The following is a 25,418-nucleotide window of genomic DNA, read 5'->3' as shown; positions in this document are numbered from 1 at the left end:
ACACCCACCAACGGATAGTATTATGTGATTGATTAGGTAGCTTTGGTTATAGTGAATGACACAATACTTGTTTCGTAATTACTCATATCAATTAACCGGTGATGTATTCACATTTTCAGTTGAATGAGAATACGTGCTTTCTTTTCACTCCTAACTCCTAATGGTACCGTCCATGAAGAGGAAGGTCCCACGTGTTGGAGAATTCTAACTTCGTAGCGCATGTGGATTTTACACAGTTCATGTAAGGAACGCATACAATAATAGAAACAATTTACTTGGATTTTCTAAAGTATGCATTTTGGGAAAGAAGTACCATGGAGGCGGCTGGAGGGACTGACATTTGGCATGTACTCTGCCGAAGAAATAAGGTAAGAATACAAGTTGTTATGAGTGCATATGCTCTGAAGACATAATAACATGCCCCTGCATGACTTTTGCGTTTGGATTTGAGTGTGTTGGACTAGCTAACTATAGTTAACTGGTTAGTGTTCACTGTTCTTGGACTGTCAGTTTGTGGTATTGCTACTATGGATATTATGCTACTAGTTAACTGCTAAAATATTGCATTCAGTCATTGTAACATTATCATGTCATGTTCCCATTTCTCCACAGAAAGTTGAGTGTCAAGAACATTACCAACTTCAGATTCCTGGATAATGTTGGTAATGTTGCCCCCAATGGCCTCTATGATCTGTCATTGGGCCCAGCTGATTCCAAAGAGGTGTGCTCCACCTGTATGCAAGACTTCAACAACTGCCCTGGGCACCTTGGGCACATCGAGCTACCCTTACCCGTATACAACCCACTCTTCTTTGATGTAAGTGAACAACATTGAACACGCTTATCCCAGTAGTCATTACAAGTACCATGGCCTGTTTCCAGATAAACCGTTACACGATCCAAAACACAGTCGATAGGCTACAAGTTACAGTGGGGTACGTCTTCTTTTAAAGTAATATGCTCTCTCGCTTCTACTCTGGCACTAGAAACTGTACCTGCTGATCCGAGGGTCATGTCTGAACTGCCACATGCTGTCCTGCCCCAGAGCAGCGATCCATCTCCTGCTGAACCAGCTGAAGCTGCTGGATGTGGGAGCTCTACAGGAGGTCTATGAGTTGGAGCATGTGCTGAACCAGGTGAGCATCACACAGACAGGAGGGGTAATATTAAAAAATAATGTTGTCTCTGAAATCACACTGCTGTTTCTGGTAATGTATGCAAGTCTTTTGATTTGATAGTGTTTGATTCATAAAATTCATCCAAGTTCTGAGTTTTAATCACTCCCACAACTGGTTTTGACCCTTTCTCTGTTGCAGTTCCTGGAAGGCAATGCTCAAGCATCTGGGGTTGAGATCCAGGTGGTGTTAGAGGACTACTGTGCTCATGTCAACAAACAGAAGACAGGCGGCGATCACAGCTCACCAGTAAGAGCTGATTGTGAATGTGTCATAGAAACTGAACATCACAACTCAGGCCAATGTGATAAAATGTAATGTTTTGTGTTCTCAGATCAAGCATCTCTGTGAGAAGAAGAACAAGCTTATAACACTCTTCTGGAGGGTCCAAATGAACTCCAGGAAATGCCCCCACTGCAAGTAAGTATAGACCATTCTGGTCAATTACCATTTATTTCATACCAGTTCTGTCCCGTGTGAAGATTCACACTGATTTTTACTGTTCCCAAAAAGGAGTGGCCGCTCACAAGTGCGTAGGGAGCACAACAGCAAACTGATTGTCACCTTGCCTGCGGCTATGTATAAAGATGGTGCCATCAAGGGACCGGATGAAGGTAATGCATACCATTCAATCTTCTGTTTCAAGATTGGTAATTTGGTAGAGGACTAAAAGATATTGAATAGTTGACATTTCTGTAACTCTGTTGTCCTGAATTGGAAAGTTGAATAAGTGCCCTTGGTCTCTTGTCCTTTTTCAGAAGATGGGATGGCTGGAAAACGTGGATACTTGACCCCTAGCACGGCACGGGATCACATCGCCAAACTGTGGGATAAAGAAGGTTTCTTCCTGAAGTGCTTGTTCTCTGGACTGGAGGAGTTGGAGAGCTCACCCGATGGCTTTTACCCGGACCTTTTCTTCCTGGAGCTTATGGTGGTCCCTCCATGCAGGTGAGGAATCTCTCAGAGAACAGCCTTACAATTTGTGGGTTTGTTTTGAATGTAGTTATTTGCTTCTCTTAGTTATTGATAAGATAGTGTCTGGAATTGCATCACAAAAACCTCCTAGTTGTGAAGCTTTCCAGTAACTTATGAGAGTAACCCTCTTGTTTTCCCCAGGTATCGGCCCATTAACCGTCTGGGAGACCAGATGTTCACTAACGGCCAGACGGTTAACATGCAGGCAGTGATGAAGGACAGTGGCGTTATCCAGAAGCTCCTAGCACTTCTAGCTGGAGAGAAGCTGAAGGAAAAGCAGTTGGAGCTGGAGGAGGTATGTGAACCGATGGAGTGGGGTCGCATTTGCTCTTTAAACATTATTTTGAGGGAATGAAAAGGTCAAAGGTGATTTGATTTTCCATGTATGTATATAAATTAACCTTTTATTAGTTTGTCATCTCGTACTGTATTGTTGATTTGATTCTCTTTTACCTCACTAAGTGTTAAGAAATGTAAAAAAACATACAGAACATTTGGGAAAAAACAACAAAAGCAAAGTCAAGACACAAACACAGCTCCACATTCCTAGAAATATATATCTGGGTCTTTTGCATGAAATAAAGTTAACCAATTGTGTGTTAAGTGTTGCCATTCCTCTGTACTCTAAATTTAAAGGTACTGGAAGCCGACCCGTCTCAGACAGACCAGGCCTTCCTGGCAGGGATCCCCGGTGCCACACTCACAGATAAACTCTACAACACCTGGATTCGGCTCCAGAGTCACGTCAACATAGTCTTTGACAGTGACATGGACAAACTGATGACGGAGAAGTACCCTGGCATTCGTCAGGTATGTTTTCCCATGGAAATCTCTTGCCACCTGCTCCATATATGCAGCCTTTTAGCCAAAGGGAGTGAAAAATGTCAGTGTACCTTCATCTTCCAACCCATACATTTTTTGTTCATGCTGTTACTGTTTTCTCTTTCAGATCTTAGAGAAGAAGGACGGTTTGTTCAGGAAGCACATGATGGGTAAACGTGTGGACTATGCAGCACGCTCTGTTATTTGTCCTGACATGTACATTGGGACCAATGAGATTGGAGTACCCATGGTAAGAGTCATTGCCTTTGCCTGCATTCTGCATGTCCATTGATAGTTGGAGCATTGTGTGAGCTCGCATGATAAACTCCATCTGTTTTGCTACAGGTGTTTGCCACCAAGCTGACTTACCCCCAACCTGTGACGCCTTGGAATGTTAAGGAGCTGAGGCAGGCAGTTCTGAATGGTCCCACTGTTCACCCTGGGGCCTCCATGGTCATTAACGAGGACGGCTCCCGCACCATCCTGAGCAGTACTAACCTCACCCAGAGAGAGGCCATCGCCAAGCAGCTCCTCACACCCTGCACCGGGCAGCACATGATGCCCATGAAGATAGTAAGGCCCATCTTTCTAACACCACTTACACCAGCCGTTTCCTCTCCCTATCTAATGGTTCCTTGATTCCTTATTAACCTTGATTCCTTAATTCATTTTTATTGTACTCATATACTTTCCCACTAAAATGTAACTTCATTAAAGATGATATAACTAGTCTCCTTCCGCATTTCATCTTTCTATTATATTTGCTATCTATTGAGCAATGTTCATATTCTCATAGGTGAATCGTCACATCAAGAATGGCGACGTCCTGCTCCTCAACCGGCAGCCAACACTGCATCGGCCGTCCATCCAGGCTCACTGCGCCCGCATCCTGCCAGGGGAGAAAGTGTTAAGGCTTCACTACGCTAACTGTAAGGCCTACAACGCTGACTTTGATGGGGATGAGATGAATGCCCATTTCCCTCAGAGTGAACTGGGCAGGGCTGAGGCCTACACACTCGTCAGCACTGACCAGCAGTACCTTGTGCCCAAGGTGAATGCTCATTGCTCAGCCTTACTAAATGTATTTTTTTGCAAACATACAAATTCCTTATTCTTGAGAGGAATTTAATGATGTTGTATGTTTGATAGATAAGCTATTGTTTGCTCACCCTCAACACCTACTGTTGCTGTACAGCCTCACTGCCTTGTCTCTGTCCCCCAGGATGGGAAGCCTCTGGCGGGTCTGATCCAGGATCACATGGTGTCAGGCACTAGGATGACCATCCGCGGCTGCTTCTTCTCCCGTGACCAGTACACTGAGCTGGTCTACCGAGGTCTGACCGACAAGGTCGGCAGAGTCAAGCTGCTGCCGCCCGCCATACTCAAACCATTCCCTCTCTGGACTGGGAAACAGGTGCAGAAGGACCTACCCATGGGTTGAGAGGTTTAGTAGGTCATAATTCATAATTGTACAGGTAATAACACAGGTGTCCTTTGTCATTCAGGTGGTGTCTACACTACTGATGAACGTCATTCCAGGAAACCACATCCCTCTGAACCTGACAGGGAAGGCCAAGATCCCCAGTAAGGCCTGGATCAAGGAGTCTCCACGCTGTGTTCCTGGCTACAAGCCTGAAACCATGTGTGACTCCCAGGTCAGACTGTTCACTAACAGTACTACTCAACTTACCAATGTTGCACATGTACCCACCTTGATTTGATGTATTATTAGTGTCATAGTTTGTATTAGCTGTATGTTAAACCATTTTTTTTACTTTGTGCAATGCACACCTAGTCCTAGACTTTGCCATTAACTGTGTCTGATCCTGCAGGTGATCTTCCGTCAGGGAGAGTTGCTGGTGGGGGTGTTGGACAAGGCCCACTATGGCAGCTCAGCATACGGCCTGGTCCACTGCTGCTACGAGCTGTATGGAGGAGAGACCAGTGGTAAACTCCTCAGCTGCCTGGCTCGCCTCTTCACTGCCTACCTCCAGCTGTACCGGGGCTTCACTATGGGTAAGGCATGGGCTTCATCCCAACTTCAACCTTATTCCCTATATAGCCCACTACTTTTGACAAACGTAGTGCCCAATATAGGGAATAGGGTGCTATTTGGGACCATACTAACAGGTGTTCTAGATCTATCTGAACAGACTCAGGGATCCATCACAAGGCCCTTTCAAAATCGAAGGGTTATTTATTGAATGCATTTCAGGTGTGGAGGATATCTTGGTGAAACTAGGAGCCAACAGACAGAGAAAGCAGATCATAAAAGAGTCTGTCACGTGTGGGACTAAGGTAAAGATGCCAGTATCAATCAGTTGATCCACATGTGCCAGGAACAAATAAACAAATTGAATGACATGCATTAGTGTGGCAGTAACAGTTGTTTGCTCTGGTGTAACCCAGGCCCTGCAGGCAGCCTTTAACCTGCCTGACACCGTGGATGAGAGTGAGGCTAGGGGCCGCTGGCAGGACGCCCACCTCAACCCAGACCAGAGAGACTTCAATATGGTGGACCTCAAGTTTAAGGAGGTGGCCAATCAGGTCAACAACGACATCAACAAGGTGAGCTACATGGGAGTTTGCGTTGTTTGATTTGCTCATCCTTCAGTTTTGTGAAGAGGTTACCATCAGATGGTAGTCATCATCTGTTTGAGTGTGACTGTCAGGCCATCATTGTAAAGAAGAATATATTCCTTAGTGGTCCTCTGTAGCACAGTTGGTAGAGCATGGTTCTTCCAATGCCAGGATAGTGGATTCGATTCCCGGGACCCTCACCCATACGTAAAACATGTATGCACACATCACTATAAGTCGCTTTGGATGAAAGTTTCTGCATATATTTCTAATTGACTTTGATAGGAAAGTTGATAGGAGTTCCTGGTAGCAGAAAACACTGTTAACTGCTGTACGGTTTTGACTGATGATATTTTCTCCTGCCAGGTGGTCATGCCCCTGGGTCTCCACTGCAGCTTCCCTGAGAACAACCTCCAGCTGATGGTGCAGTCTGGGGCTAAAGGCTCCACTGTCAATACCATGCAGGTACTCCTTTAAGGAACCAAACAGACATCGAACCATAAACAGATATGCATTTTGTCTCCATGTGTACCAATCATAACTTGATGAGTACGTTTCTTTTGTTTTTTTAGATCTCGTGTTTGCTGGGTCAGATTGAGCTAGAGGGCCGACGTCCTCCCCTGATGCCTTCTGGGAAATCTCTGCCATGCTTCCAGCCGTACGAAAGTTCGCCCCGCTCTGGAGGTTTTGTGTCTGGCAGGTTCCTGACAGGAATCAAGCCCCCGGTACGTGACTTCTCTCTGCCCCAAGTTGTGTGTTTGATTGTTCCACTTCATAATTGAAGGTCTCTGAATGTTCATGATTCATTATTGCAGGAGTTTTTCTTCCATTGCATGGCTGGCCGGGAGGGTCTGGTAGATACAGCTGTTAAGACCAGTCGATCAGGGTACCTTCAGAGGTGAGCTGGCATTACAGAAGTCTGAACGTTTTTACAGAAGTGTGAATGTCTACGTCCCAAATGGCACCCTATTCCCTATATAGTACACAGCTTTCGACCAGAGTCCTGTGGGATTCACACAATATTTAAATTTCCCCCTTTCTGAACTGACTCATTGTGGTTCCAGATGTGTGATCAAACACCTGGAGGGCCTGGTGGTTCAGTATGACCTGACTGTGAGGGACAGTGACGGCAGCGTGGTCCAGTTTCTTTATGGAGAGGATGGCCTGGACGTCCCCAAGACACAGTTCCTCCAGCCAAGGCAGTTTCACTTCATACAGGACAACTATGAGGTAGGATTTGGCGCTGCTCTAGTCAACTGATCCTGTTTTCTAAAGTGTTTATTGAGACTGAAAGAGACTGAAAGCACGTCTTTATTTCAAGACCGTGCATGGCAAACATTACATCCATAATTTTTTTAAAGATTACTTTTTGCAGCATCCATTTAGAATTTCCCGTTACTCACAGGTCATCAGAAAGTCCAAGTGCTTGGATGAGGTCCTGGCCAAACTGGACCCTCAGGCTGCCACCAACCATTTCAAAGCCATCAGGAAGTGGAAAGCCAAGAGGGAGCATCTTTCTCCCAGGGAGGGGGCCTTCCTGCTCTTCTCCCAGAAGAAACTGAAGAAGGCAGAGCGCCAGGCTCTGGAGAACCTGGCCAATGGCAGGGATACTGCCACTCTGAAGGTAATGTATTGTCCCACTGCTGCAACACTGCAATGTTATCAGATGAAATATCCCTCCACAACTATATACCATTTTTTTGCGATGTATTATTTGTCATTCTACTTTTTCAGTGTGACATATCAAACTCTGTGGTAGTTTGCTGTTTTGTTAAACATTCTAATATGTTACCTTCCCATGTTTCTTAGTTGGTGGATAGATGGAGTTCTCTAGACCAGGACAGCAGATCTAAGTACCTGAAGAAGACTTCACACTGTCCTGAGCCCTGCCTGAGCCTGTTCAGGCCTGACATCTCATTTGGGTCAGTGTCAGAGACGTTTGACAGCATTGTGGAGTCCTATCTAAAGGACATCCAAGTCAAGCAGTTACCCGAGGGAAGCTCGAAGAACCTTGATGCACAAAGGTGAGATTTCATCTATATTGCATATAGTATTTACCTAAATGGACATTTTAGAGGGGCGGCAGGTAGCCTAGTGGTTAGAGAGTTGGGCCAGTAACCGAAAGGTTGCTAGATCGAATCCCTGAGCTGACAAGGTAAACATTTGTCATTCTGCTCCTGAACAAGGCAGTTAACCCACTGTTCTTAGGCCATCACTGTAAATAAGAATTTGTTCTTAACTGACTTGCCAAGTTAAATAAAGGTAAAATAAAGAATAATACGTCTTCTAAAAATGACAAACTTTAGATGTAGAAACTAAGATTGGGCTGTTGTACATAATTTTAGAAGCCATTGTAGCTACTGTATTTTTTACTGAGTGCTTAGGTTATGTCATGGTCTCCACTCTGTCTATGCAGACTGAAGCATCTGCTGCAGCTGAAGTGGCAGCGAGCCCTGTGTGACCCAGGGGAGGCGGTGGGTCTGCTGGCTGCTCAGAGCATAGGAGAGCCCTCCACTCAGATGACCCTCAACACCTTCCACTTTGCCGGCAGGGGGGAGATGAACGTTACCCTCGGTATCCCAAGGTACAGTATGGTCTCCCCTGGAATATAATGGTGCAATGACTCTTTGCCAGAATAAAATGTATAAACTCTGGACATTAGTGGCTGAATATTGTCTCTGTCACCCACAGGCTTAGAGAAATATTGATGATTGCCAGTTCCAGCATCAAGACTCCGATGATGAGTATTCCTGTGTTAAACAGTAAAAAAGCCATCAAGCGGGTGAAGACACTAAGGAAGAAGCTGACTCGCGTGTGTCTAGCTGAGGTTATTACATTGGCTCTATTTACTTACCGTTTATGAACCATTACATCCCAAAGTAATTCAATCGTTACTACCATAGAAATATAATACATTTTTTTATGGTTATCACTCCATTCTTGTGTTTCAATGAATTGTGAGTGAGAGTCATTATTCTGTCCATTGTTGTTCAAAGGTGTTGCACAAAGTGGATGTCCTGGAGACACTCCGGGTGAAGAACAAACAACAGAAGGACCGCGTCTTCAAGATCATCTTCCGCTTTCTTTCCCCAGAGCGCTACCAGGAAGACAAGATGCTGACTCCCCATCAGATCCTCCACTACATGGAGAACAGGTGAGCTATTATAACCAGCGCTGGGCCCACACATTCTCTTGCCAACACAACCTATGTGTGTGTGAGAATCAGATCACGGTTACTAGTCCGACAAATGTACTTCCGTGTTGTCGGTCTGAACCAATGTAAGGCGTTCTTTGCTACCTTGTCTTTTCCAGATTCTTCCGCCTACTACTGGAGGCCATTAAGAAGCGCAATACCAAGCTGGCCTCTATCAACGCAGTGGAAACACGCAAGGCTACAGTACGAGATAATGACCAGGATGTAGGGGACTCCTCAGCTAGACAGGTGTGTTAAACAAGCATGGACTTTTCCCTATTCATCTGTTCCTTTCAGCCATAGCTTTACATTTGGCTTTAAAGCCTGGACTTAATCATTACTAAAGTGGCCATTGTTCTTAAATGTAGAATTATGCTACTTTTGTCCCAATTTTAATTTGTGTAAGTAATTTCTTTGTTGTAGGAGAGTGGAGAAGAGGAGGGGGAGGAGGAGAGCAGGATTGTGGACGACGTGGGGAATGAGGGAGACGCTGACGCCTCGGATGCGAAAAGGAGAGAGAATCAGGAGGAGGAAGTGGATTATGAGAGTGAGGAGGGAGAGGATCTGGTGGAGGAAAAAGAGGACCAGGCAGAGGAGAACTCTGAAGAGGTGCCTGATGAGGTGCCCGGTGACCTGGCCACTGCAGAGCCTGGTGGTGCTGGGGCAAGGAAGAGATCAAAGCAGAAAAGCACACACACACAGGACAGCATGAGGGTCAACACTGTGCTGGAAACTAGTTCCAGCATCGAGGACTATTCCTATGACAGCCAGCAGGGTCTCTGGTGTGAGGTATGTACCCCCAGTCTGTGCCCTTCTGTCTGATTTTGGAATATTACTTTTTGGGTTTAAGATACTAAAATACTTATTTCAGCCAATGGTTGCCTCATTGATGGTCCACATTGTTTCTCACGAAACCAAGTATTTGACTTGAATATAAATGTTTTGAATGTGGATTGAGTGGAGTTTTGCATTTCTCTGTTTGTCAGGTTACGCTCGTCCTGCCTGTCAGCAAGGTGCACTTTGACCTGACGTCGCTGGTGGTGGCCGTGGCCCAAAATGCAGTGGTGATGGAGACTAAGGGCATCACCAGATGTCTGCTCAGTGAGGTCACTAAGAAAGATGGCTCCAAGGCGCTGGAGCTCAAAACTGAGGGCATCAACATGCACGAGCTGTTTAACCACAGTGAAGTGAGTGATAATCCACAAACTTTCACATGTATAGAGTACTTGTACAGTAAAAACATAATTTCTTCATGTGGATATCTTTGTTTATACATTCTATGCTATACTGTTTTAATCTCAGATTCTTGATGTGAATCGGCTGTACTCCAATGAGGTCCACGCCATGGCAAACACGTACGGCATTGAGGTGGCCCTGAGAGTCATTGAGAAGGAAATTAAAGATGTCTTCGCTGTCTATGGTACAAACAGGCTCACAACTTCTTTAGCTATCTACTAATTTCCCAACAACAGGCTCTGGAGAGCTGTGTGATCTCCTCTCTGAGTCTCTCTGCTCTCCTTTCCTGTGCAGGTATTGAGGTGGACCCCAGGCATTTATCCTTGGTGGCAGACTACATGTGTTTTGAGGGCGTGTACAAACCTCTCAACCGCTTCGCCATCCAGTCCAACTCCTCTCCACTGCAACAGATGACCTTCGAGACGAGCTACAAGTTCCTGAAGCAGGCCATTATGCAGGGTAGGCATTATTACACAACACATCTGTAGGCTGTACACATAATACAACAGGAGATGTAATACATCATAAAACAAATAGAGCAATACATGGTCTGCCCCTCATTAGTTGTTGGTTTAACGAGGTGTCTGGTCTTTGCTCTCTCAACAGGCTCCCATGATAAGTTGGTCTCTCCCTCAGCTTGCTTAGTGGTGGGTAAGGTTGTAAAAGGAGGGACCGGGATCTTTGATCTCAAGCAGCCATTGCAATAAATGTTGTTAAATGCATCAGGTACCCAGGAAGGAAGTGAATGCACCAGTTCACTGCACGTGCCATTGTTATGACAATGAGGAAAGGGACAGTTTTTTTATTTGTTGTATGTTGTCTTATATTTGACTATTAAATATGTCTTGAAGTGGTTATTGTATGGCCTCTTTATTTGAATACATTTGAATCACACGGTCTGTTTGGGTGTGGAGTCAAAATAGCTTTGGTTTCCAAGGCTAAAGGAAGACCAATGCATGCCATGTAGTATCGATACCAGAAGCAGCTGTTGATATTGGAACCTATTTGTATGAATTGTATTTGTGACTCCAAATAGAGCACAGAGATTCTATTTTTCTCCCCCATCTTTATTTAACCAGGTAGGCTAGTTGAGAACAAGTTCTAATTTGCAACTGCGACCTGGCCAAGATAAAGCATAGCAGTTCGACACATAAAACAACACAGTTACACATGGAATAAACAAAACATACATAATACAGTAGAAAAAAAGAAAACAAGTCTATATACAGTGAGTGCAAATTATGTAAGATAAGGGAGTTAAGGCAATAAATAGGCCAAACAAAGTAATTACACTATAGCAATTAAACACTGGGATGGTAGATGTGCAGAAGATGAATGTGCAAGTAGAGATACTGGGGTGCAAAATAAATAAATACAGTATGGGGATGAGGTAGTTGGATGGGCTGTTTACAGATTGGCTATGTGCAGTGATCTGTGAGCTGCTCTGACAGCTGGTGCTTAAAGCTAGTGAGGGAGATATGAGTCTCCAGCTTCAGTGATTTTTGCAGTTCGTTCCAGTCATTGGCAGCAGAGAACTGGAAGGAAAGGCAGCCAAATGAGGAATTGGCTTTGGGGGTGGCCAGTGAGATATACCTGCTGGAGCGTGTGCAATGAGTGGGTGATGCTATGGTGACCAGTGAGCTGAGATAAGGTGGGGCTTTACCTAGCAGAGACTTGTAGATGACCTGGAGCCAGTGGGTTTGGCGACGAGTATGAAGCGAGGGTCAGCCAACGAGAGCGTACAAGTCGCAGTGGTGGGTAGTATATGGGGCTTTGGTGACAAAACGGATGGCACTGTGATAGACTGCATCCAATTTGTTGAGTAGAGTGTTGGAGGCTATTTTGTAAATGACATCGCCGAAGTCGAGGATTGGTAGGATGGTCAGTTTTACAAGGGTATGTTTGGCAGCATGAGTGAAGGATGCTTTGTTGCGAAATAGGAAGCTGATTCTAGATTTAATTTTGGAGTGGAGATGCTTAATGTGAGTCTGGAAGGAGAGTTTACAGTCTAACCAGACACCTAGGTATTTGTAGTTGTCCACATATTCTAAGTCAGAACCGTCCAGAGTAGTGATGCTGGATGAACGGGCAGGTGCGGGCAGTGATCGGTTGAAGAGCATGTATTTAGTTTTACTTGCATTTAAGAGCAGTTGGAGGCCACGGAAGGAGAGTTGTATGGCATTGAAGCTCGTCTGGAGGTTAGTTAACAGTGTCCAAAGGGCCAGAAGTATACAGAATGGTGTCGTCTGCGTAGAGGTGGATCAGAGACTCACCAGCAGCAAGAGCGACATCATTGATGTATACAGAGAAGAGTCTGCCCGAGAATTGAACCCTGTGGCACCCCCATAGAGACTGCCAGAGGTCCGGACAACAGGCCCTCCGATTTGACACACTGAACTCTATCAGAGAAGTAGTTGGTGAACCAGGCGAGGCAATCATTTGAGAAACCAAGGCTGTTGAGTTTGCCAAAAAAGAATGTGGTGATTGACAGAGTCGAAAGCCTTGGCCAGGTCGATGAATACGGCTGCACAGTAATGTCTCTTATCGATGGCGGTTATGATATCATTTAGGGCCTTGAGTGTGGCTGAGGTTGTTATTACAATTATTATTATTAGGTTATTATTATATGTAATTATATGAAAGTGAGTACATCCACTGACCATCCACTCTGGGTCACTGAGTTATAATAAGAAGCTATGGGTGGTCTTTTAATTTGAAGGATAGGTCACATACCGGAAGCAATTATGAATCTGCTCGCCGCTCATTGGTTATTCAGATTAGTACGACGTCCCTTGGTCGTCACTAGTTACCACAGCTACAAAGTAGCTATATTGGCTGTCGTAAAAATGTATGAAAACCCTGCTTTTTGGGGTAAATTTACGGTTAGACATAATACGAGCAGTGTGATTTGGCTTATCTTTAAAACCAGGTTTTAAGAAGATACATTGTAGAAATAGACGGGGTTTAGTCATAATTATGACTTTGTGGATACTAGTGACAACCACGTCCCTTCCATGATTATCAACGTTACTGTTGCTGGCTACATCAAATAAAATATCGTCAGATAACGAACATTAATTGTAGTGTCAAGATGACTGCTTATAAACGTCCGCTGATGGGTAAGTAGTTACAGTAGCTGGCTAAATAAGCATCCAACGTTCGCTTGCTGGTGATGGTATGATAAAAGCTAGCTAACATTAGCTAGCGCATAACCGTTTGTGTCAAAATAACACGTTGCCTTGGATTTTGGACTTTTTCTATTCCTATGTAACGTTATGTGATCTTCCCAGACATATCTTTAGGGCGTTGACGTTAGCTATCTAGCTATGGGCTTCAGTAGCTAGCCAACTGTCAAGCCATAGGGTAAATCCATTGGAATTCAATTGTTTTTTGACATCGTGCCAAAACATCCAGGACTAGTTAAAGGTGCTCATTTGACTTATTTTGCATACACCGCCATACCATGAGACATCCATGTCTACTTCATCACTGGAAAATATAGCTAAACGGTTGAGTTTGCTATCATTAAAAAGCTTACAACAGGGTTGTCTAACGATTTAGAAAAGCATTTAAATAAATACAAATGTAAACCTTCAACGTCTAAAAACACAAACTCTTATTTGTTTATATAATCGTATGTTTACGCCGGTAACTCGGAAAAAACAAGCCCTGACTGGGGAAAATCGTTTTGAATGGTCATCGACTTGAAAATCCAACTCGGAACCTGAGGCATCTTTCTCTCTTTTTTTTTTTCTTCCATTAACAACAAATCAATACAGAGAGTACATGAGGGAACACACGTGTATATATAGATTATATACAAAGGACAATTGAGCTAGGGGGTACAATATCACATTACACAAAGACCTTAAGGGACATACATAAACTTATAATTCTAACAGCTTTTTTGTTAGAGTATTTAATTGTCTTAAAATAGTTGTTTTTGTAGTGTAAGAAAATGTGTTTTTTTGTTTGTACATTTACATTTAGTGAATATAATGAAATTAATTACATAAAAATGTTTCAGCTTATTCCTATCGTAGGTAAAGAATCCAAGCACAATAGTGTAAGACCTTCATAAAAGTGTTCAATTATAAATCTACTGATGTCTTGCCACAGTTTTCTTACATGAATACAATGCCAAAAAAGAAGCAACACTGTTTCTGGTTGGTCATTACAAAAGGAGCAATTTGAGTTGATGTTTTCCTTAAACTTCTTCATATAGTGGTTGGCAGGATAATATTTATGAATAATTTTAAAGGAAACTTCCTTAATTTTGTTAACAAGTATGTATGTGTGTGGCAACATCCAAACTTTTCCCCCAACAGATATTATCAATAAATCCATTCCAATAAGGCATGACATAAGGTATAGTTACAACATCCTGCTGAAACAAGGTTCGTATCGCTCTGTTGTTGAATGGACCAAAAGAGAAACAAATCTTTCCTACTGATGAGTCAACAGGGTCAATAGAAGGTAGGGTCAGGTCTTGACACGTTCCTGACTAATAGAGCAACACCTGAGGGAATGGCATCTAAAACAATTGCAAAATCCTTAGGTGTTACAGGGACCTTGTAAAGTGATAAGAATTCCTTATAACTGAGTAAAAGACCCTCTGCATTTACCAGTTGGCTCACCAATAAGATATTATTTCAGAACCAATATTCTAAAAACAAAGAAGTGTTTTTATACAATATATCCCTATTATTCCATATATAATATCTGTTTGGAGAAAAATTGTGTTTATAAATTAAGGACCATGACAAGAAAACCTGCCGATGAAAAGCAGAAAGTTTCACTGGAACTTTGTCAATATTATAATTGCAAAACAACATGAAGGTAAGGCCACCAAAAGTAGAGAAGACATGATGAGGAATAAAATTCCAGATAGAAATGAGTCTTCTTAGGAATTGTTTTATCCAATTGATCTTAAAAATATTATTTAAGGTAGTAAAGTCCAGTCCAAATTCATCCCACCATTCTCATAAGTGTTCATTACAACAGTTTTCCTAATGTAATGGATACGGTTTCTCCACAGAAAGTTGAAAAGCATCTGGTCTATCTCCTTGCTTATTTTACTGTCAAGATATAAAGATAGAGCGCCATATGTTAGCCTAGAGATACCTTCAGCCTTGGTTATGCGGACTCTACCTTTTAAAGATAAGTCCCTCTGTAGCCATTGATTTAGCTTCTTCTGGGTTTTTTTAATAAGAGGGTTAAAATGTAGTAAGCTTCTAGACTTCTGATCCTTTGTAATGGTTATGCCTAAATATGTAAATTCTTCTTTTACTGGAATACCATAATATGAAGGTGTCACACAATCTTTGACAGCCATGAGTTCACATTTATTAATGTTAAGATATAGACCAGACGCTTTGGAAAAGGATTGTATCACATTGATCGATATGGGAATTTGGTTAGCGTCTTTCAGAAAAAGTGTAGTATCGTCAGCCAGCTGGCTTATAATAATTTCTTTACCAGCTATGTTCTTTCTAGATCTCCAATTGTCGGACCTGACTGTCACTGACGTCATGTTTTTTTTCTTCTTCCAAGTTCACAATTATTGAAAGCACTTGACCCTACTTTACATCGCTACAGTCCAAACGCGAAGAGCCCTCGGCCCTGAACCCTCATCCCCTGAATGACGTTTTATATCGTCACATCCGAGTGTACCTCAAATGTCGCTTACCCAAGCGAGGGAGAGTGATGATCAGAGAGGCAACGTCCTTGGTGGAAGACTTGAAGTTGAGTTTAAAAATATACCTAGCAGCCTAACGTAGCTTGCACTCCTGTCAGGTAGCTAGCTACAGTTACCCATAGCTGGCTAGCTAGTTTTATAGCTTGGTCATTTATTCCAATACATTTCAGAATTCCCCCCCACATATGTTTATGAAGCTAGCAACGTTTTTATAGGCTCCTCACTACGAGACTACGCCAATTTCGCATTTACCAACGCTAAAATCAATGTAATCTATATTGACCCTTTTCCAGTACACGACACACTGACGTCATGCACAGATGTGCGCGACTCTTGGTGGCAGTAAGAAGGCCATCGCCATCTGCGCCCATTCAACATAACTTTAATCTAGACTTGTGTTACTTTTAAACACAACTTTTTTTCCTTAAGCTTACAATGATGTTGTTTTTCTTTCTTGAACAGTTGCTAAGGAATTTGGTTGTGCTCTTTGCAAAATAACTTTTGGATGCAGAAGTTGTTAGCCAGATGCTAACACTCATTGATATAGGCTGTAGCAAAAGCTATACCAAGAGCCATTTTGCTGGTTGATGTTGAAGTGTTTTTAAAAGTATAATGCAGTTGATTTGCGATGATGACACAAACATTATATTAAATAGGACATTCATACGAGCCTTAAAATGCAATTATAATCCAAAAGTGGTGTGAAATGCACGCATAAGCAACATGTAAATAGAGGCTTTTTTTTGCTGATGTTCTATAAGAACTCTTGTTCTGCCATCAACTTGCGCGCATCGCCCTCGTGCTGCAATGTTTGTAAACACAGAAATGGGTTTATATATATGTTTTAGCAAGCTTGAGTCATTTTGTTCTCACATGCCGAAAATGCAGCTATGTTGATTTAAATTGGACATGTTTGCATTGAATTTTGGGTCATATCAACCCCACAATTGATCAAAGTTCTTCACTCGCTTCCTCAAACTAAATCGAGGGCAGAGGGGGTAACGTTTGTGAATTGGGCCTCCACTTAAGATGGCAATCCAACAGCATCCATTTTCGATGGGGATTCCCCTGAGGAAAAGTGTGTAAAGGAAGTAAAATTAACGTGTTTGGACTGCATCTGAGGTTTTTTGTGTCGTTCCCACCATCAGTTGAGACAACATGCTATTGAATACAGGAGAACGAAGGTTACGTATGTGAGCTATTGGATCACTCCAATATGTAGATCAAGATCACTAAGGTAACCTGCCTAAATGACTACAGACCTGTAGCAGTCACGTCCGTAGCCATGAAGTGCTTTGAAAGGCTGGTAATGGCTCACAGTAACACCATTGTCCCATAAACCCTAGACCCACTCCAATTTGCATACCGCTCCAACAGATCCACAGATGATGCAATCTCTATTGCACTCCACACTGCCCTTTCCCACCTGGACAAAAGGAACACCTACGTGAGAATGCTATTCATTGACTATAGCTCAGCGTTCAACATCATAGTGCCCTCAAAGTTCATCACTAAGCTAAGGATCCTGGGACTAAACACCTCCCTCTGCAACTGGATCCTGGACTTCCTGACGGGCCGCCCCCAGGTGGTGAGGGTAGGTAGCAACACATCTGCCACGCTGATCCTCAACACTGGAGCCCCTCAGGGGTGCGTGCTCAGTCACCTCCTGTACTCCCTGTTCACCCACGACTGCATGGCCAAGCACAACTCCAACACCATCATTAAGTTTGCAGAGGAAACAACAGTGGTAGGCCTGAGACAGCCTATAGGGAGGTCAGAGACCTGGCCGGGTGGTGCCAGAATAACAACCTATCCCTCAACGTGATCAAGACAAAGGAGATTGTGGACTACAGGAAAAGGAGGACCGAGCACGCCCCCATTCTCATCGACGGGGCTGTAGTGGAGCAGGTTGAGAGCTTCAAGTTCCTTGGCGTCCACATCACCAACAAACTAACATGGTCCAAGCACACCAAGACAGTCGTGAAGAGGGCATGACAAAACCTATTCCCCCTCAGGAGACTGAAAAGATTTGGCATGGGTCCTCAGATTCTCAAATGTTTCTACAGCTGCAACATCGAGAGCACCCTGACTGGTTGCATTACTGCCTCCGACCGTGAGGCACTACAGGGGTGTGCGTGCCACCCAGAACCTCTACACCAGGTGGTGTCAGAGGAAGGCCCTAAAAATTGTCAAAGACCCCAGTCATAGACTGTTCTCTCTGCTACCGCATGGCAAGCGGTACCGGAGAGCCAAGTCTAGGACCAAAATGCTACTCAACAGAAGCCTTTTGGTCCCCAAGCCATAAGACTCATGAACAGGTAATCAAATGGCTACCCAGACTATTTGCATTGTGTCCCACCACCCAATTCGGCGCACGTGACAAATAAACTTTGATTTGATGAAAGCCTGCTCCAGAGAGCTCAGGACTTCAGACTGGGGCAAAGGTTTACCTTCTAACAGGACAACGACCCTAAGCACACAGCCAAGACAAAGTAGGAGTGGCTTAGGGACAAGTCTCTGAATGTCCTGAGTGCCCCAGCCAGAGCCCGGACTTGAACCCGATCGAACATCTCTGGAGAGACCTGACAATAGCTGTGCAGCGACGCTCCCCATCCAACCTGACAGAGCTTAGAGGATCTGCAGAGAAGAATGGGAGAAACTCCCCAAATACAGGTGTTCCAATTTTGTAGTGTCATACCCAAGAAGACTCGAGGTTCTAATCACTGCTTAAGGTGCTTCAACAAAGTACTGAGTAAAGGGTCAGAATAGTTATGTAAATATGATATTTCCGTTTTTTTTATACATTTGCAAAATTGTCTAAAAACCTGTTTTTGCTTTTACATTATCCGGTATTGTGTGTAGATAGATTGAAGAGGGGGAAAAAACAATTTAATCAATTTTAGAATCAGGCTGTAACATAACAAAATGTAGAAAAGGTCAAGGGGTCTGAATACTTTCCGAATGCACTGTACACTCTAACATAGAGCTCTTACCAAGTGAATCCTCTCTGTAATGAGCCGTGAAGAGGAAGAGGTGGAAGGAGTGTGGCGGCACTGAGCCGCAGCACTACCCGCTGCACAGGACTAATCTGACATTCTTACTCGGAATGTATCCTGCCGAATAGAAGGATACCATGTTGGAGTGATCCAATATAGTGTCATTTCAATCATATAAATGTAATTAATAGAATGGACTTATCCCTTCAGACCACTGCAATTTAGCTGGTACACCATTGAAATTGAATGGACCGTTTTACGTGTAATCTCTAGCATAAAGATGGCCGCTGGTCCACCCACTGTCGAATGTAAACTTAAATGGTCTATTCTATTATCTATATTTCAATATTTTTCCTATGGAGTATTGACAGTATAATTTAAACAGATGTTCCCATTCAAGTCAACATTCTGTTATGTGTGGACCTCCAACCATCTTTGTGGTACAATTTGAAAGTATAATTTTTTTTTCAATTGTATTCCCATTTTAGTACATTTTATCAGCCAAAACATGACACCCACCCTGTATTCAAGAGGATGTTGTCTCAACCGACGGCAGGCACAACACAAAAACCTCAGCTGATTTTTAAATAGGGTTTAAGCTACAGCATATGCGAATATGGAAAAGAAATCTACGTTTATGCATTTTTTGATATTAAAAAAACATTTTTATAAAAAAATATATATTTTAAAATATAATAAAATAGTTGGATAACGTTGTTTGTAAACTTTTAAATGATATAAATCTGAACCGTTTATTTTTTCCAGTGATGAAGACATGGATGTCAGATGGTATGGTGGGGTATGCAAAATAGGTCAACTTTGAGCACCTTTATCTCTTGAATGTTTTTGCATTGAGGTCCAAAGAGTCACTTTCTGAGCACTTCTACAATGGGCAAATGTGTATGGAAGCTTTCATTCAAATTCAAAGGGATGCTTTCAAAAAGTGATTGAATTCAAATGGATTTACCCCATACACATACTGTACTGTTTTGGCTTGGCTGTGCTGAATTACCTTTGACCTGCCACTGGGTGTAGGAACTGTCACATGAGGAACAGGCTAATCAGCGCTAAGGACAGAGGGAGGCACATTAACTTCCTGACAACAACAAGATGAGGATTTCAAAGCGCTGTGGCTCCAACAGGTACATATTATTAGTTAGTTCACCCTATTTATTAATAATCAGTAGCTAAATGAAGACACTATTGAAACCCTGTTTTACAGAGTTCCAACTGCCTGCTTGATGACTCATTCAGTTGTTACTCAGTTATTATTAGGCTACTCCAGGTGCTTGCATGTCCCTGTGTCAGGAATGAGCTCATGGGCATTTCACCATGCGGCCACAAATTTGTTTAGAAATACTAGCTTAATTTCCTTACCTGGCTCAGAAGCACACTGTACATAACTTGTCCTGGAGGCATTACGTCATGATCATGTATGATATTATATATAAAGAAGCATTGTTCTTGATGGATAGTGTAACAGTGAACATATTATTCTTGCAGACGTTTGTTGTTGCCCTTGATGGTCCTTGGGTTGATGATCTTACTGGCAGTTGTAACCCTTAATTGGTTTGATACTGAATCACAGATGCCTTTGGCATGGCACGTGGATCCCAACCACCGAAAGGTAAGGCTCTTCATCTATGTTTGTAAACGTTCAGCGATGACTTTCGTTTTTTTTTTTTTTTTTTTTTCCTAGGCAAGTCAGTTAAGAACAAATTCTTATTTACAATGACGCCAAACCCGGACGACGCTGGGCCAATTGTGTGCCGCCCTATGGGACTCCCAAGGGCGGCACACAATTACATTGTTTTATTACTTCATTGTTTATAAACAAAGCTTATATTTTGAGTTCTGATGGGGTGTATAGTACAGTTGAGCTAAGCTCATGAGGCATTTATAAGTTATATTCTTCAAGAATCAATGCGTCGTTATCATGAATTGGAAAGTCCAAAAAATGTATTTATCAATTGTAGATAGCTCCTTTTAATGTGTTTATTTATAGTGGTGAATTTGATACAATTATATGATCTTTCCAGCTTGTGCACTCTTTTGTACGGGGTGTTCTTTCGAACCAGTGCAGACCAGCCTTTGCCAGAAAGGGAGTAGAAGCAAGGCTCCAGATTTCTAGTCATGTGACTGATCCTTTCCTGTGGCGGGACACACTGCTGACTCCAGAGATGTTCAAGTACCCCCCACCATTCGGGTTCCGTGACATGCATGGCAAACTGAAGGATGTTCTCAACCTCCTCCCTGCTCAACCAGAGCAGCTGAAGAAAGAGTGCAGACGCTGTGTGGTCATGGGAAATGGAGGAATCCTCCGTGGCCTTGAGCTGGGCACCCTGCTTGACCAGTTTGATGTTGTCATTAGGTGAGACTACACCTGCTTTGTGTACCTGGATTTTCAAATGGCTCATCTCTAGACCAGGCAGTGAATTCACCTTTGACCAGCAATTTATTGTCACACATTAAGATTAAGGTCACTTTATTGGTCAAATGCATGCAAGGTCCAACCGAAATGACTTCTGCTTTTAACCCAACCCCTCCGTAAGACACACATACACGTACATATACAGGCTTTGGAGGTGTGGAGGGCTGCCACACTAGGCACCCGGGGAGCAGTTGTTGTGGGGGGTTAAGTGCTTTACTCAAGGGTACAATGGTAGGCAATGGCATCTAGCATTTGATACCAGTAACCCTCAGGTTGCCAGCTCACTTCCCGGTAGATTTTCCGCTTTGGACCCAGAATTCGAACTAGCAACCCTCTGGTTGCTGGCTCGCCTCTCTAACCGTCAGGTTACCTGCCGCCCCCTGCCGCTTATCAACAGGATGAGACTTTCTGTGGAACAGAGGTCATCACTATAATGATAACATTTCTAAGTAAGAAGGGTAGAACTGTTATAGTATATCATTGTTGATTCATCCAAAGAGCGAATGGTTACATGAGTGGACCTGTGTCACGTTGACATTCTGTTCACTGCGCCACAGGCTAAATAGTGGTCCTTTGAGGAACTACAGTAAAGACGTGGGGAACCGGACCTCCATCCGGATGAGCTACCCAGAGGGAAGCCCCAAGGTCTGGGAAGATGTGGACCCTGAGCTGCAGTTTGTGGCGGTGGTCTACAAGGCTGTAGACTTCAATTGGATCAGAGCAATGATCAACAGACAGAGAGTTGTGAGTTGTAAAGCCCACCACCAGAAACATGAACAAAATATTAATTTAAAGAAAAAGGGAATGAAATCAGGTAATGTACAGACATGGCTGAGCGATTTGAAATGCAAATTCAGACACTGCCTACTACTTTACCTAACATTAGATTTGTTTTTGTTTCAGTCCCTTTGGGACTGGCTGTTTTTCTGGCAGAAAGTGCCAGAGAAGATTCCAGTAGACCTATCAAAGTTCCGTTTGTTGAATCTGGAGATCATCAGGCAGATGGCGATGGACCTGTTAGCCTACCCCTCCCCACAGCAACGCCTCTGGGGCTGGGACCAGGTCAGACAACCTTTCACCAGTTAAACAGCGCACATTACACCATTACACTGAAGACTTGCAAAACATTTTCATACCCTAACTAAACTGAAATTAAAGGAACAATAATAAAAAAAGCTTTGATGTATAGACATAATGGGCCGTTTTGGAAGAGTTCTCTACTAGTCGGATATTCTATGCACATAATCATCCCAGTTGGTAGAATGTTTATCTTTGCCATCCCCTGGCAAGATAAAGGAGACTCAATATTGACTGTTCAAATTGTGGGTGTAAAAAATGTGTCAATGCCTTTTCTGTAAACTGATTGTTCTGCTAGCAACCAGCAGCAATCTTTACCTGGAGCACATGTTTCTTTGGCCCAGGAGAGGGCCGTGCCTGTTTTCAAATACATTTTGTATTCACTGTCCTCTATACCTTGCTGACATTGTTTGCTCTCCTCTTTGTGCAGAACGTGCCCACCATGGGCATCTCAGCCCTCAACCTGGCCACCTACCTGTGTGACGAGGTCAGCCTAGCAGGCTTTGGTTACAACCTCAGCCAGAAGGAGATGCCCCTGCATTACTATGACAATATACCCATGACGGCTATGCTGGAGCAGAACATGCACAACGTGGACCGTGAGAGGGCTCTCCTCCAGAGCCTGGTGAGGGAAGGGACTGTATCAGACCTCACAGGGGGCCTGCACTGCACCTTCTGCCCCAGCTGAAAGAGACTGATCTAGGCCTGCAGCGCAGCTAGCGACACACCAACGATCTACCTTCCACTGACTTATCATTCCAAAACGTTTCACCCTGAGAACAGCATTCCAATTTAATTCCATGGAATTCAAAAAGTTGATTGAGACTATGGATCTGGGGACTTGACTGAAAACTCTTCTATGTTCTAGTGCATGCCAGCATATTGATTCTGCATGGACTAGATGTGCCGACATGATGGGGAACAGTGAAGCTGTACACTTCTCCCCTGCGCAGTTGAAAACGACAAGCCTAAAGATGTACTAGTACAGCTTTTACAAATCCCTCTATAAGGGAAGTATTATCACTGCTAAACTTAAATGTTTTTTGTATTTTAAGAGCTAATGGATAATTACTTAATTAAATCTTAGCATAAAGTTGATGCTAAAAAGTGTACAAACATTACCATAATTATTGTGAAGAATGAACAGATTGACTAACAACAGATAATTAACATTAGCTTTTTTATGCTTTTGATTTTAAGTTGAATGTCCAGTTTGTTCACGAGATGTCTGAATTTGGTTGTGTTTTTACATTTTTCTAATGTAATTATTAGATTATTTTTATTATAATAATGTATGTTCTCAGTGCTTGACTTGGATACAGGAGCTCTACAATACTTTTCAAGATAATATTCTATAAGAGGAACAGGAGCTCAAGCAGTAATTTGAGGTGCTGGCACTTGGCTCCGGTGAGCTTGTGCCCAAATAATTTTATAAAAAATTATTGAATGTTTTGTTTTTTAATGTCGCCATAATTGGCCTGGTTGTCAGTAAAGAAAAAAGATTTGAACTTACAGTATGAATTACTGACATTTTATTTTTGTGTCAAATTGCCAGTTGGCAACCTATCCCTTACAGGATTAATTGAGACACAAACAAACATTACGATAATTCAGTAATAATTATTCTGGTGTTCTGTGCAGTGCGCACTGCATAAAGACTGAAAAATAAATCGATAGTAAATAAGATTTTCCAAGGAATAAACAAACAGGGCTCCCAGGTGGCGCAACGGTCTAAGGCACTGCATCTCAGTGCTAGAGGCGTCACTACAGACCCTGGTTCGATTCCAGGCTGTATCACAACCGGCTGTGATTGGGAGTCCCATAGGGTGGCACACAATTGGCCAAGTATCGTTAGGGTTTGGCAGGGGTAGGGTGCCATCGTAAATAAGAATTTGTTCTTAACTGACTTGCCTAGTTAAATAAAACATAATTATATCACTAAAGCAGGGAAAATAATACAAATACTGATAAATCCAGAAGAATTTAAAGAAAGGCCTTTGAACCCAGTCTGGCACAAAGAGAAGATTCAAATGGGAGGCAGGCCAGCACACAACCTATATATGCATGTGCCATTTGGAAAATATTTTTATAATTTAATTATCGGTCACTGTTTTTCTTTTATTCCAGGCTTTATCAAAAGATTCCACAAACGGAAATACACAATGGACAGTTTCTCCTCATGGCTCAGCCACATAATGCCAGGGTATATTTGGTGGGCTTTCTGGAATAAGGACACGTGCATATCGTGGTAGAAAGGGCCATAGAGGATCAAATTAATATAATTCTCTATTTCATTGAGGTCACAATGGTTACATAGTGTTTCCACTTCCATTTCACCACAATACCGACCTGTTTCAATACGCAGAGACAATATCCCTGATCTTAGCTGTTTCAATACGCAGAGACAATATCCCTGATCTTAGCTGGTTCAATACGCAGAGACAATATCCCTGATTTTAGCTGTTTCAATACGCAGAGACAATATCCCTGATTTTAGCTGTTTCAATACGCAGAGACAATATCCCTGATTTTAGCTGTTTCAATACGCAGAGACAATATCCCTGATCTTAGCTGTTTCAATACGCAGAGGCAATATCCCTGATCTTACATAGCGATCTCTTGCTTTTCAGAGGTTGTACATTATATTTCTCACACACAAATTCCCCCTTAATGAAAAGGTTTATGATTAATCTCCACTTATTTATTTTCATATTGCATCATCAGTTGTTTTTTAATAGCATCTATGTCTCACTTCATTTGGTTTTCGTACAACTGTTCACAGTCAGACTGTTGGAAAATGTCAGACATTTCAGCTGCCAAGGCTCCCCCTATGGAGAGATCTCATTGAAAAACGCTGCTGGCTATTCTGGCAATTGGCATGTCCAATAGTCTATTCCAATGTCTCACCATACAAGCCTTCCATCTCACCTCACAGGATTCCCAGCTCATGTCCCAGTTATTTCCAGTATAGGTGCAAACTTGTGGATACCTAAAAAAAATAACGTACTGCTCTGTTATGGACGTGTTAATTTTTGAGATACCTCTTAGCACCCCACACTCCTGCTGAATAGTCCAGAACAGGACACACGCATGTCTGATACAGTTTGGAATATGTAGTGTAACCAATATCTTTGAGTGTTTTTGTTTTGCCTATAACTCCAAGAGCTCTACTTGCTGAGTCGGCCAGGGCAGATGTGCCATATAGAAAGGTCATATGTTCATCAAAATAAAGACC

General features: G+C 42.8%; 2 protein-coding genes across 3 annotated transcripts; both read left to right on the top strand.

Moving 5' to 3' along the window:
* Positions 1 to 13: 13 nt before the first annotated feature.
* Positions 14 to 10,834, top strand: polr1a (RNA polymerase I subunit A). Its single transcript, XM_071411376.1, has 32 exons — positions 14 to 368; positions 613 to 817; positions 987 to 1,136; positions 1,317 to 1,424; positions 1,510 to 1,595; positions 1,689 to 1,789; positions 1,934 to 2,123; positions 2,292 to 2,445; positions 2,787 to 2,960; positions 3,100 to 3,222; positions 3,318 to 3,545; positions 3,769 to 4,023; positions 4,195 to 4,386; positions 4,478 to 4,627; positions 4,805 to 4,988; positions 5,188 to 5,270; positions 5,382 to 5,540; positions 5,919 to 6,017; positions 6,125 to 6,277; positions 6,368 to 6,450; positions 6,617 to 6,782; positions 6,958 to 7,176; positions 7,362 to 7,576; positions 7,969 to 8,136; positions 8,244 to 8,379; positions 8,549 to 8,706; positions 8,865 to 8,994; positions 9,169 to 9,534; positions 9,732 to 9,932; positions 10,048 to 10,165; positions 10,276 to 10,440; positions 10,588 to 10,834. Exons 1-32 carry the CDS (start codon positions 292 to 294, stop codon positions 10,686 to 10,688), a joined length of 5,097 nt encoding a protein of 1,698 aa, XP_071267477.1. The 5' UTR covers positions 14 to 291; the 3' UTR covers positions 10,689 to 10,834.
* A 2,005-nt stretch (positions 10,835 to 12,839) lies between these two features.
* Positions 12,840 to 23,697, top strand: st3gal5 (ST3 beta-galactoside alpha-2,3-sialyltransferase 5). Of its 2 annotated transcripts, none has more exons than XM_071411370.1 (7): positions 12,840 to 13,100; positions 19,711 to 19,817; positions 20,179 to 20,302; positions 20,715 to 21,046; positions 21,664 to 21,850; positions 22,010 to 22,168; positions 22,614 to 23,697. In XM_071411370.1, exons 2-7 carry the CDS (start codon positions 19,786 to 19,788, stop codon positions 22,869 to 22,871), a joined length of 1,092 nt encoding a protein of 363 aa, XP_071267471.1. In that variant the 5' UTR covers positions 12,840 to 13,100; positions 19,711 to 19,785; the 3' UTR covers positions 22,872 to 23,697. The 2 variants fall into 2 exon arrangements, with proteins under 2 accessions (XP_071267471.1, XP_071267472.1); XM_071411371.1 differs by having other exon boundaries at positions 12,845 to 13,100; positions 21,664 to 21,920; positions 22,614 to 22,801.
* The last annotated feature ends 1,721 nt before the right edge of the window (positions 23,698 to 25,418 follow it).

This window comes from Salvelinus alpinus, chromosome 7 (genome assembly GCF_045679555.1).
Source record: "Salvelinus alpinus chromosome 7, SLU_Salpinus.1, whole genome shotgun sequence".
Taxonomy (NCBI): domain Eukaryota; kingdom Metazoa; phylum Chordata; class Actinopteri; order Salmoniformes; family Salmonidae; genus Salvelinus; species Salvelinus alpinus.
The sequence above is the reverse complement of the archived record's forward strand: the minus strand, read 5'-3'. Positions and strand labels throughout refer to the sequence as shown.